The 14,317-nt window shown below is 37.7% G+C and overlaps 1 protein-coding gene across 5 annotated transcripts in view; it reads right to left on the reverse strand.

Annotated features, from left to right (window-relative positions):
* LOC100746831 (uncharacterized protein CG43427) overlaps positions 1–14,317 on the reverse strand; it is a 158,713-nt gene that overhangs the window by 8,754 nt on the left and 135,642 nt on the right. For 4 of the 5 annotated variants that reach the window (XM_033323420.1, XM_012391192.3, XM_012391193.3 and 1 more), the window contains exons 2-7: positions 12,153–12,299; positions 10,370–10,558; positions 9,965–10,252; positions 8,285–9,691; positions 6,670–7,677; positions 547–888 (exon numbers count right to left, since the gene is read on the reverse strand). In XM_033323420.1, coding sequence (XP_033179311.1) covers positions 547–888; positions 6,670–7,677; positions 8,285–9,691; positions 9,965–10,252; positions 10,370–10,558; positions 12,153–12,200 — 3,282 coding nt within the window. In that variant the 5' untranslated portion in view covers positions 12,201–12,299. The remainder of the gene's footprint in view (positions 1–546; positions 889–6,669; positions 7,678–8,284; positions 9,692–9,964; positions 10,253–10,369; positions 10,559–12,152; positions 12,300–14,317) is intronic. The other variant, XM_033323421.1, reaches the window with a different exon arrangement.

Genomic DNA, 14,317 nt, shown 5'->3' on the forward strand with positions numbered 1-14,317 from the left:
CATCAAAGATATAGATTTCAGAAATGTTGACTATTATCACTACAAACTCGCAAGTCATAATCACTGTTTCATTAACATTAGAACAACTAAATCTGTCGTTACAGATTTCAAAATTCCTTTTTTTTACAACTATTAAAAATATGCAGAGCTCTTAACAAAATTAAATAAATTACAATTACAGTTTTTGTAAATTTAATTTAGCTTCGAAACCAAATAAAAAGAAAATTTTAGTAACGTGTAGTAAATTGATACGGCACTGAATTTTGGAATTATTCTGCTATAAGAAATAAGAAAAGCGACTTATCGTGCCCCCTCGCCCCCTTCCGTTATCTTCACATATAATATTCACGTACTATCAAACAGGTAGTTCTAGTATTAGCAATACTACGGACTTTTAAGAAGAGAAAAGAAAGCTAGCACACCACGCGATTCAAGAATAAAGAACAATTCTATGCAAATTTTTAACTTGATCCATCTACCAATCTCCAATCCAATCGATTCGAATCAGCGAAGCGAGGATTGTTAAGGAGCATCGTATCTCTTTACCTGTTTAGACATAGGCGATACAATATCGGGGCTAAGAAGGCTCATCATATCCATCTTGGTGATTTCCGGTTTGCCGAGGGTCAAGGTCGTCGGTCTTTCAGGCACAGGCACAGGCACAGGCACAGGCACAGGCACAGGGACGTTCGCGGACGGCTCGCTTTCAGGTACATCGTGCACGTCGATCGACTCCTTGATCGAGTTTCGTGCCGGTAGCTCGTACTGCTCGATCTTCCCGTTCATCGTCACTTCCTTTTCCTCGTGCTCTTCGTGTTCGACTGGCGGGCTTGGCTGGCAAATCGCCGCTGCCTCCTCGTCGTCCGCTTTCTCGATAACGATCGGTTCCTGAAGAGACGATCTCTGCGTTATTGCTTCTGCCGTACGCGTATTTCGCAACGCTACATTCTATGCAAATCAACACCGGCGTGCTACACCCGCCGACCAGGGTTTCTCAAACTTTCACGACTCTTTTGTCGATATAGCAAGGTATAGGGTTATTTGAGACAGTTATGTCTCAAACGCCTTCAAATGCAATGTTGAAGTTTGCACAAGATAATCAGAAGATTGTTATATGGGATCTCATTAATTCTGGACATGATTGGTATTTTAGTTGCAGGAAGAAGATATAAAAAACGAGAAAATGATTCTGATCCAAATAACCCTACTTTATGCCATATTGATTCGTTCTCAATTGATAGAAAGAATAGTGTTTGAAATGCGCGATGGCATCAATTTTACTGAAATTTTTTTACAATTTTTTTCGTGGCAAAATAGTCGAGTGATCTGATAAAGTTTTATCTATATTTGATAACCGTTTTTGCCCACATGTTATGAACTTGTGCCCGTGAAACTTTTAACCGAGTAAGATAAACTGTTATATTTACACTGTTAACTTTTTGAGGCGTGAACTGAATCTTATCAACTGATTCGTTTTAAATGATGTTCTATACAGATTGTTATTAATATTGTCTATGTTAATGTTTAGTTGCTTCTAATATGAATAGATATTACTCTTTATTGGTGTCATGAGGATATTAAGAGAAACAAGCGTAAAACATAGCTTGAGAAACACTGGATTTCGAGCAACAGCTTCGGAGGCAACTGCAGTTTCGGATGGAAGATTATTTTGCATTCTAAGAGTATCTTTTCGCTTCTTTATTTTTTTTTTCTCGTGTTCCATAGACACCGATGCACCAGCGTTCATGCATGACTATCGTAAATTCTTTTTCTTGTGAAATCCGTGCAATGGCGCACACATAGAACGATGAGTTATTCTGTTAGAACTAACAATTATGACAGACAAACAAATTCGTAACTAAATGTATACAAATTAAAAAGATATTAATTTAAAACAGATGTAAAGGTCTTTTAAACATTCATTTTCAAAACATAACACATATATATAACTATCGGTGCATATATGGTTAAAAGAAATATAAGAAAAGAAATAGAGAACAAGAAATTTCATATTATGTTATTAAAAACTCTAATAATCACTACTAATGCAAAATTTTATAATGAATTAAAAACATATTTATAGTAAAACTCCATTTATCTGAACTAATGTCATCATAATGCCCAATCTCATTCTGATTTCAGGCCATGTGACGCATCGTTTATAGGAACAAAAGCTTGTGTCTTAATATTTACATATTTCAGTTTAGAAAAATCCAGTTATATTAATAACTTAATTAATAAATTACTTCATTAATATTAATATATATAACATTAATATATTAAAAAAACGAATCTTGATTATACGAATGATAAGCAGCGAAGGAAAGGAGTACTGGTAGACTTTTATTATCCGATTGACCCAACTATCAGACCGTTTTGTCCCCCGACTCTGTCATCGTAAATCGAGTTTTACTGTAGTTATATAAAAATATAGTGCATGCATCAGTGGCGAGAAGCGGTAAATGTACGCAGTTTATTATTTCGTAAGTTTTCGTGCAAATATGATGTCACGCGTTATTGCCATCGTCTAAGAAAGTGCGAACAAACAAAGATAAGACGTTTCGGCAATAATGATAACGTTTATCTAAATCTAGCCGCACAGGTAGAAACATAACTAAGTTCGTTATTCCGATTCTCAGTTCTCAACTGGCTTCTAAAGTACAATGCGAAATATTTAACTGAAATATCAATTCCATCAGTCATACCTAATAAAGGATACGGCATTGTTTATCGACGAAGATCATCTGGAAAGAAGCTTTAACAATAAAATAATACGAAGCTAATGTAACATTATACTCAAGAATATGTTTGAGAAGTACTAATCATGACTTCCAAAAAGAGAAATCCCGCGAAAAAGAATAAAAGAACCACTCGTTTTAATTGCCCTAATAACTTTGTATAATCATTTAGGAAATGATCCGACTCGAGATAAATAGCTTAAGAGAAATTGAAAGTAAAAAATGAAAGTAAGCGTGCAAACGTTTAAAAGTAAGCGTGGTTCTTCGAATACAATTTCCAGTAAACTCGAGATGAAATATATCGTATTGAAATGTCTAACGTGGAATTTTCATTGAAGATTTTGAAATTAGATAAAAATAGGAGATCTTGATAGCAAATGCTTTGTTTAATCCCGATCCTGTCAAGATAACGTACAACAGGAAACGGTTTAGAGCTGTTTGAAAGCCAACAATCAATCACATTAATCCCAGTTGTTTTCTCTTGCGAAAGAACCGTAAATGAAACAAATAAAAATGTGAACTTCTGAATGTAAATATATCCAGGATTTTGATAATTGATTTTTCTAATCAATAAATAGTTGAAAATAATGCAAGAGGTTTAAAAAGTCATCTGGTTTGCGACGAAATGAATGCTGCGATAAAGATTTTATCACGAAAAAATACCGATTTACGACTATTTGGAACGGTGTCACAGAGATAATTACTTCAAAGTGCAAAGATCGGCGAGTTTACAGTACATGGAAGACTCTAACACGCTTACGTCATCGAAGAAGAACATCTTTGGTAATTGCAAACTGATTACTAACATATTTTGTTGCTTTCTGGATGTATTTCAGGATGACCTGATACTTTATCGTGTTGTTAAAATACACGCTGCAAATTGCCAAGAAACTTTATGCCAGTTACACAGTTTAATTATAAAATTTATCTGTTAATAATTTCCGCTTTAATAACTATCGTACAATAAATGAAAAAACCGCAATGTGATCAAGTGCATAAATTCTACGTAACGCGCACAAAAGTGTCAAATGTGAATCTCTAGTCGATAGAATTTCTATTTAATATTTGAGGAAAACTTTTTACATCACGTTAAGAAGTGGAGAAACGAGGTTTGTGCGTTGATACAAAAACGAAGATCGGCACGAAACTAGGAAACTGATAAAACCAATTAAGCTGCAGCCATGCATAATCTCGGATCGATAGCAAATATGAGAACTAGCGATAAGCGGGATAGAACTGAATATCCGGTCGTAGAAGGTAGAAAACACATGGTCGTGTAGGGTTTATCGCTAGCTTGAACAATCGAAAATACCGTCTTACCTCTTTACAGTAGCGGATCTTAGATTTACAACACTGGCTTGAAATTACACGATGATCGTTGACGATGATGGCAGACAAAGCTAGTAAAAAATGGAACGAACTTCTAGCATTTGGTATAATTACTCTTCTCGACCATAGATGGGTATGGAAACGATTTCCATTAAGTTTATCACAAGTCAAAATTCAAGCAGTCAATAAACTTTCACGAAGAGGAAAATCGAAATTAAGAAAAATAGGTGATATATATGTGAGGAAAAAGTAATTTTGTGACACACAGGAAAAGGTTTTTTTGATTGGTTTTATACTACAGGTCAATAGTGTTTGGATATTAATAATATTACTAATTAGTGGTGTTGCTAAATAAATATCGACGTTCACGCAATTATTGCGTTTTATTTACGTATCTTTTGAAGAAAAACAATTTAAAAAAATAAAGAAACATAATGAACATTGTGATGGAACAAATGTTACTTGGAATAAAGACATTTCTAACGAAAAAATGTGCAAATGTATTAATAACTGTCAAAATAATGCATGGATAAAGGGTAAATCAGATGGTCAACAAAAAAACTTTCTCAGCGATCAAAAAATTTCACCAGATGAAATGCCACACGAATTCTTACCTCGTTTAATGCATCGATTAACGTCATAAAAAACGAAGTACGCGATGACTCAAGATATAGTAGAACGAATAATCGTAACAATTCAGGACACTTTTATCGTGACGTGGGTCAGTAATGAACGCCTTTCGTAATAATTAAATGTCACTCTGACCGATCTTCGACCCATGGTTCACGAGAACAACACATTGAACGCGTTCGTCACTTGATTGCGACTGCACGTTAAAGCTCGACGTTGTTGTTTACCGATGACACGTATATCGCGGAGACGATAAGACGATTCTTGATTGACGAGGTTCGTCCGACGCTTGCTCTATACGAGGCTTACACACGTTCATCCTTCATTGACGAATGAATCGAAGCCCAGTCTCGAAATGCACGACGATTGGGTTATTTCGTGAACAAATCAGTGGAACAGACAGTTTGAAAATTTATACTGTTTCCCCTTTATTTACGTTTCGAATATACTTAGCAGAATTTCCAAGTTTTATTTCGAACAATCAGGGTGACGAAGACAATGGTAAAATTGATCGGTCTGTTACATATCTTTAAATTCAATATTGATTTTTCGGCAGTTTACCGTTTCTCTCGAAAGGCATTCGATAACGATTATCGCGTATTCGTCGAAGCGAAATCAAGATAGTTTGAAGCAAAAATGGATACGTCGATTTTCTTTATTTCTACGAAAGATTTCATGGATTAAATATCACATGTTTCATGGCTGATATATTGTCAAGAGATAGATATTTAAATCTTCGCAGCTTTGACTCATTCATGCTTCAAAATCCTTTATCAAGGAAATTTGTATATCCTTGGTTACGATGGAAACACGACACGACAAATTTCTCTGCCCACTGAATTTTATATTTCATTAACCGCATACGCCTCCCCCAAGCGTTACAATCGATCGTTATCCACTATATGTCGACAAGTCGTATTTTAAGATTGATTACAAGTTAATCTAAAACGAAGTCTTATTCTTATCGTGTTAGAATAGTTTGAAATAATACCTATCTAGGATTCGTTTTCATCCATTGGTTCTTTATTTTATGGATAATATTAAATAGTTTAATAATGTTAAGAATATTATCAATACTGTTTAGAGTCACACTAAAATTTTTTTATCGCTTAGAACATTTTACGATTTTTGTTACGACAGCGATCGATCGCATTTAGGCATCGGTATTTAGGTCCAAAATGTATTCCCTGTTTGATTAAGCCACTACGTTTTCCGCGATTATCGACGTTTGTACGAATTAGTACAACGTTTACCTCCGGCTAGTACGTGTTTCTGGTTACCTGATCTAATTCTACTCGATACTGGGGGGTTATTATATACGTTTTGCTCCTGCGTCGTCTATTTACATCGTTAACTATGGTCTCACGCCTTCGTTTCCAGCGAGATTTGTGCGTAATGGCGGATAATAAATACGTGTGGAAGCAATAGGCGAAGACGGGTTAATATTATCCGGGAGTTCTAAGTGGCAGGATTCAGTTTCCTGATCTTGATAAATACCAGACGCGAATACGGCTTCCCAGTATTTCATCGAATCAAAACGCGTTCAATTTTAAACGATTACTTCATATAGTGTATATCATATGTATATGAATAGTTACCATAGAAACGATCGAGGCACGATAATGGAATTGTTCAGCTAGATACCATATAAGCTCATGAGAGTAACATTCGTTAGAAACTCTTTTTTACTATTTCGTAGTTTCAAACTCTGAATAATCTCTGAATCCTTTCGCTTTTCTCTTTAATTATCGATAAGCGGTCGTGTAGCGATTCCCGCCACTTGAACGCCCGATTCTAAAGCCCATTCTTATGTACAAGATCTAAATGGAAGTTAGACGAAGGTAGGTCTAACGATAAGGGCGAGATAGAGACAATAGTGCTACGCGAGGATAGTCATAAAGACGAACGAATTTTCTCGTATCCTCTTTTAAGACTTTCTCGAGGGGCTGCTAGATTGCTGATCGATCCTAACCTCAGTCGCTGAGCTCGGCTTCTCATTGACGCGATCCACGGTGATGAATGGCGTCACTGGAGATGTCGTAGGTGTCTTGCCCTGAGGTACCACCACCTTTTCGCAAATTTCCATCACCGTTCGGCGTTTTTCTGCAGGCAGTGTCTCTTCACCCACCGTCACCTGGTGTTTCGTGCTGAACGTTGGGGACGAAATATGTTTCGTGCTGAAGGATGTCAATGGTGTTTGTTCGAGATTCGAGGATGGTGACAGGGGGATATTCGAGTTACACGATACATTAGAACCAACAGGGATTGGTATCTCTGATGCTTTTGGAAATTGTGGACAAGACAACTGATTGGTTGGACTCTTAACGTTTGACGTTCTAGCTTTTAATGATGGTGTTTTAGAGGAGGATGGTGAAATGGGCGGACTCAGAGAGGAGGTAGAACTGGTGGGGGATGATTTAGTGCCTATCGTTTTTCGAGGAAGCGGAGTGGGAATCTTTGATGCTGCCCGTGGAGACGTGACTGGTGTTGTTATAGTTTTTGGAACTTCTTTCGCGATACAGTTCGAAGCTGAGGTAGCGTTAGATTCTAATTGAAGGTTTGTTGGAACGGCTGCCACTCTAACAGGTGACAATGAACAAGTGTCTATAACGGTAGAGTCTAATGATACTGGAGACGAAGCCGTAACTTTGGTTGAATCCTCCTTTGAGGCACCCTGAACCTTTTCGTCGACACCGAATTTCGGATCCTGCTCGTCCGCGCAAAGTTTGCTGCTGCACGCGACAGATTCTTTAGCGGGCAGAGAATCTGTTTTAGTTTCTAAATGTTCTTTGGGGCCAGGCAACTTTGGTTTGGGAAGCATATCAGGAGGTGATCGTCGCGGAGGTACTTTGGGACTTTGATACACGATCGGGCGACTCGTAGCAGGATAGGAACGAAGTGTACTAGAGTTAGTAACTTCTATGTGTGCCTGCGATTGTGATTTGTTAGTCGACAGTTCCCCAGAAGTGTCAGCAGTACCCTAGAGAACCAAAGAGTTATTGGATAGATCGTACTACCTGCCATCCCGTTACCAAACAACAAGAATAGTAGATTATCACTCAAAGTCACGATTGTTAAAAAATGTTTTAGGTGCGGTCGTCAAGTAATAGCTTGTTTGAAGTCATTTGAAATTATGACGGAATATAATGATAAAATATAAATCATGATATTAATATGACGAAGAAATTATACGCTACTAATATATAATCGATTTTATTAAAATATGGATGTAATTTAAAATTCATGATCTTTACTTTGCAGCAATTCTTCTCAACAAGAGTATACGTTTCATTTTCGAATTTACGTGTGAAACATAGTAGATATGATTTCTAATCTAAACTGAGATGTTACTTGACGCCCGTCCTTTACGACCTAAACCGACCCGAATACTTAATCTTAACATCTACGCGATTACTCGATACTCGGTAACATAGAAAATAAATTTCGCGAACGGCAAGCAAACTCAACTTGTACCCCACTCAATAGACTCTCACTTTTACATACGTCAGCCAAGTAGATATAACGACAACTAAAAGTAGATTTACCCAGTAAAGAAACCGCCATGCAACACCGTAGTTACGCCTTACCTTCTTTGTTACTACTGCGTCAGGTTGGCTGGCAGAAGTCGTCGAGATTTCGTTCACAGATACAGCGGCGCTTTGTTGTTCAACGACAGTTACGTGCGTTGTCTCGACGTCGCGAGGTTCCTCCGGTTTCTCCTCGATCACCTCCTGTCGCTCGATAATCGTGTTGGCGTGCACGATGTCTTCATCGACTGGTTCGTCCGCTTGACTCACGGAGCAGCTGACGTCAGCCGTGTGGATCCCTGAATCCTCGCGATCGGTATCGTTCAACAATTCGGCGGATGACGACGACGCCGGATAACGTCTGCCGTAATCAAGTTCCTCCAAGCTTTGCACTCTTTCGAACGTGTCGGGACCGCTGGAAGCGTCCGCGTCCAGAGAATCCAGGCTTCTATGGAAGGCGGCTCTTGGCACGCGATACTCTGAGTCAGGCGACGAGCTTCTCTCACTAGGAGTCGAGGTATCGATTCTGTTCTCTTGATCCCGGAAGCACAACGAGTGCTTTCCAACGGAGGATGATCTCTTATCGGCTGATTCTTTGCTCCTGGCCGCGTCCAAGGCGCTCAAACGATCCTTTATCGATCTGGCGGACAGCTCGCCATTGTGTCGTAACTCGTGAGCGGTACTGCCAGGTGCCGATGACTCGTCGCTGCTGCTGTATTTTTCCAAAGTGGACAATCTATCCCGTAGCGGTCTGACTGTCTCCAATTCTTCGGTGCTCAGCTTACGATACGCAGAACTTTTGTTCTCTCTTTCCGACGTCTGTTTCTCCAGATGAGATAATCTTTCACGGATCGAGCTCATGTCACCGGACAGTCTGTTTAACGCTTTATTCGCGATTTTGTCGATATGCTCCGACTCGTGTTTCTGCTTTTCTAGGTTCGATAGTCGTTCCTTGATAGATTTCGTGCCCGTAAAATCTCCGGAGAGCCTGTTGTTCGTTTTGTTCTCGTTGTTTTTCTGCGAGGCTTTCTCGAAGATCTCTCGCCTCTTCAGGATATCGACCTTCACCACCGGTATGGTGGATTTACCTTCGTCGTTTAAACTCGTCTTTGAACCATTCGTTGATGTCTTGGTGCTGTCGAGTTTTGAGTCCAGGTTGACCAATGATCGCCTTGGTATATTTTGAGACACTCGAGACACGTAACCGCGAATCGCACCCTCGTACGTATATTCCTCTGGTTCTGGGGAGCTGATCGTCGCTGTTGTCGCTGAATCGTACTCCTGATTGTTGTGACTATGGTTGCTGCTGTGAAACCCGTTCCCGAATGGTTTCTTCGTCGTCGTCGTCGCCGTTGTCGCTGACGTCGTTGTGGTCGCCGATGATGTGATATCATTGTGGATCACGCTCTCACTTGCCACGTTGTCCACGTCCGAGTGATTCTTCTCTATTTCGCTATCTCTGTCGCTCTGGAAATGTTTGTCGAGTTTTTGGTTTTATATGGAAATAAGAGTAATTATTGTAAAGAGCAGGCTGCGAGAATTTTCGCGTTGAGGAAAATTACTTTTTAGTCAGGCTAAATTCTTTCTTCACTGAAGTTTTTATAAATGTCCTAACACTTACGAACGAGATGCAGCTAGATAAGTATTGATTAGAAGCATTTTTTATATATTTTTTTTAAATAAGAGATATACGAAGTTGAATTGTATTTTATATAATATTGATAAATATATGATTTTTACCAAGACACTGTGCGTGTCATCGTGCGTATCGCCGCTAACCGAGCTCTTTCCGCTGCTGGTTCCTATACCAAGGTCACTCAGATCATTGGCGTCTTCCTCGTGGTACATGGCCAAGCTGATGCTCAGTTTTCGACCCCTACTGCCTCTCTCTTCCATCATTTCTGAGAAAGTCTTGCTCCGACGACGCTGTCGATCGTGTTCCTCTAGTTCGAGTTTCTTAACCTCGACCACACGCTCAATGATGTGTTCCTGGCGCTTCCTTCGACTACTCTTCCAATTGTCCAGATTCTGAACACACCATAGAAGTAATGATTTAATACTTAAAGATATTTGAAAATATCCAATAAATCTTTATTCTTAGTGTAGGCATTTTCATTCTTTGTTTTTATTATGAAATGATCTTACCGATTGCCAATCCTCGGGATCATCGCGAACTTCTTGTTTTATTTTCTTCACTTCCTGGACTTTTTGCAATTGTTCTTGAGCTGTACGATATAAAGAGCATGGTCCAACTTTAACAAACTGAAGAGGGTTGGTCGCTTGCTTAGGAGGCGTTTTCAGGGTCGTTTTTAATTTTGGCGGCTCATGTGTGATCTGAAATAATAAATATACTAAATATATTTGTTTTCGAATTTTATAAAAATTTCTAAGAAAAATCCAAATTTAACGAGAAAAACGTTCTGTTTTCAGATGACGAACACGCTTGAAACTTGCTTAACCATAGAAGTTTCTTGAACAAGGGGGTGTAATCCTTATAAAGTGCAACGACCGATCATCGTTTCAAGGATCACTTCAGAAAGAGTGAATCAAATCGGGTCATTGATCGATGAGTAAGGGAAAGCATATGCTGACGAGACGAAGACAGAAATACTTATATAGATATATGGATGTAATTAATTTTATGGAATAAAATAATAATTAAGTGACTCTTAAAATTAATAAGTATTACTATAATAATGAAATAATTTTCAAAATTAACGCAAATATTTATTGCACATTAATTAATTTGAATTAACTGCAAAGTTTTCGAGAAATTATTTAAACTCTTAAGAAAAGATGGGGAAGGATATTAAGTAGAAGATAAAAGAGATGAAAGGAGAGCGGAAGTGTATAATAAGAATAAAAATAAAAATACGTAGCATAGAAGGGGAAAAGTAATCAGTTTCTAGTTTAAAGTCGATAGCCAAGCAAAAACGCTTGTTATGGCGTCGTTGACTAACCGGAAGCGGAATCACGCTCCTATGGTACGAAGGCTTTTCAGAAGCGAACATCGTTGCGATCCGCTGTGCGGCAGTTGGCGATTGTCGAGCGGACTCTCGGAAAATTGTGTTCCTTTGTCTGTTTAACTCTTTCATGTGCTATGAATCCGATGTGAACGTTAGAAGTGACGTTACAATTAATGGTTTTTAACTCGTGTACAGCTTTTTTCGTATTTGAGCGCGACGCGTTAAAATATCTTCCTTTCTAAATTATCACTTTTTTAATACCATACATAATAATACTATAGTTAATGAAACTTATATTTTTTGAAATCATCAAATAACGTTAATAAAAAGTAATGTTTATAATAATTTCTCTCATTTTTGAAAGTATACAATTTATAATACCATATTTCGTTTTTTAACATTTATTCTATATTCTTTTAGATAAAAATGTGACACGAAATAATCCCATAACAAATCTCTAATTATAATTTTTCGAATTGTATTTATAGAAATACAAAACAGGAATATTTTTATATTTCGTTGAACGAGACGAGTTAGTAAAGATAAACAAACCGTGATTGTTACGACTGCAGCTATTGGCTGCCAACTAGTAACAATCGAATATCTTCAGTATAATGTCACTAGTATCACTAATCGACAGCCAATAGCTACAGTCATAGCAATCACGTCTTGACTACCTTTATTAATTTGTCTTGTTAGACAGATTATAATTTAAATAATTAAGAAAGTTAGGAAAGCCTTTCAATTCAAACACGTGAACACGTCCAATCCTCCACTAAGTTTACAATTTTCTACTTTATTCGAAACCAAGTAGGAAACAAAAATCTCGACACTTCCATTTGTGCCTTCATCGAGAGAAAATGGAACGCTATTTCCTAAAGCATTCATCTCGCCACCCCCTAACGTTTTTTTGTCGGTCGCTTCCTGCGGAAACGACAACCGTAGAAAGGATATATACTCACCATCCTCTCGTTTCGCCGCTCTGTGGCGGCGGTCTGCGAGGCAGGCATCCTTCGTTCCTTCCTCCTTCTCTCTCTTCTTTAGGGGAGCTCCTCCTCTTCAGTGTAGGACGACTGCTCGCGCGGTCGGGCCCATCCTACGCCTCGTCCCTGGAACCGATCAACAGGAAATCTTATTAACTGACGAACTAACGGGAAACGGACGTCTCGCGGTGGCAGAACGCCGTTCAATCCGAGAAACGGCGACGCGGCGCGACGTTCTTGAATGCTATCTGATTTCGCGGCTGGCGAATGGAGCTGTTCGGTAGGCGAACGTAGACATTGTCGAAGGGTAAAATCGATATGGTAGTGAGAATGAACACGGCTGGAGATGAATAACGTGGTTGCAGTTATTTATTGAGCCAGGATTTGCAGATATGTATAGCGTTCTGCAAAAGTCTTGAGCTATCTATATTGTCATGACATCTAAATCATATTTTTAGAAAGTATTTTCACACAGCGTTATATAAGAACAAACCTTTGAACTATTTCTTAGTACTATTTATTTGTAACTTAGTCTTAGATTATACATTTTTTATATATATTTCAATGAATTCTAAATTACTTTGTATTTATGCTGGAGTTATGTTACACTTGTGTTGCATGTTCGATTATTATTTTATTGTAGCAGAATTTTTTCTGAGTAGAAATGGAAGAAGCTTGTTACGACGAAATGAAGATTAAAGAATGTATAAATAATTATTACAAGGTATGAACAGTGACTATACTTGTGTCATGTCTCGTAATTAATGACAAAACAATTCTCTTTTGTGTTGCAAATATTTTTATAACATGAATAGATATAGCGTAAGAATAATACATTCACAATGTATAAATCGTGAATTTCTCGATTATTTTGGATTCCTTTTTTATAGAAAATTAGCTTATTGATTTTGAATTATCCTAAATATAAGTTGCTGGTTTTAATTCTTGTGTAGATTATTTTGTTGAAAAATATTCGGGACGTACTACAATACTGAACTGAAATATTTTTCCAACTACCTCTTTAGACTCTTCAACTGAAATTGAAAAAAGCTGAGTGAAACCAAGGGAATAAATTTCTCAAAAAGGTACGCGACAAAGAGAGCAATTAGTCTCGAAGAAAACCCGAGCAATTGTAGGTTGGAGACAAAACTCAGAAGGGACAAAGTATCGAGATGGTGGACAATGGAAATTGAAAGGAACTCCTTTACAATAGACGAAAGGCTTGGGATGAAAACAACCGGGTACAATGGACGAGCGCATGAAACCAGATAATGAAGAAGAACGAAAGAAGAAAGCCTTCATAGAAAGATGATAATATCTTGTTGTGTGTTATAAATCGATATAAAAACTGATATAGTGATTTCAGATAATAAATTTCAAGCATTTATCACTATTCGAAGATTTTTAAGAGTACAACATTATGTGTGCTATAAGAAACTTTTTGAAATGTCATTATGTCTGTAATGAGATATGTGTATCGTAATTAAATTGGTAAAAGAAGCAAATCCGAAATGCGTGATTTATTTCCTGATTTGTTTCGTGATGTATTTCAAAATATTTTGTATAATATATTTATAAAAAGTTTCAATAAGTATCCAAATGTTTCAGGCTTTAGGGCTTGTATCGAGCTCTAAGATCATCAACAGTATTCAATAAAATAATGATGATTTGCTTAATTATCTAATATGAAAAAGAGAATCATCAGAGAAAGGAGAAAGAGGTAGAAACTCGAAGAGATTTAAATTCTGAACCTTAAGCAACCCTGTAAAGAAATGTTTGAAGTTTTTATTCGGACACCGTGAAACTGGACGAAGATCAAACTAGGGAAATAATCCTTGTTGCAGAATTCCCTTGGAAGGGAAAATAAACCGAGAGTAAAGAGAAAAACAGGAGAGATCATGTTAAACTGGTTCAGATCCGGCGTAGGACGATATTAAAGATTCGTTCGATCCGGGAAAATCAAGCAATAGGAAAGATTATTTTATCAGAAGAGAGCAGAAAGTCGCTTTTGCCTGCTCCACTAATGAACTGATTAATTTAGCATGTATTTACGCAAGACAACATCGAAACTATAATTAACAGGAGCGACTTCAACGATTCCTTTGCTACATCGATTTTATAGCAGCCGGTCGATATTGATAACA

This window comes from Bombus impatiens, unplaced genomic scaffold, assembly GCF_000188095.3.
Source record: "Bombus impatiens unplaced genomic scaffold, BIMP_2.2 scf_0969, whole genome shotgun sequence".
Lineage (NCBI taxonomy): Eukaryota > Metazoa > Arthropoda > Insecta > Hymenoptera > Apidae > Bombus > Bombus impatiens.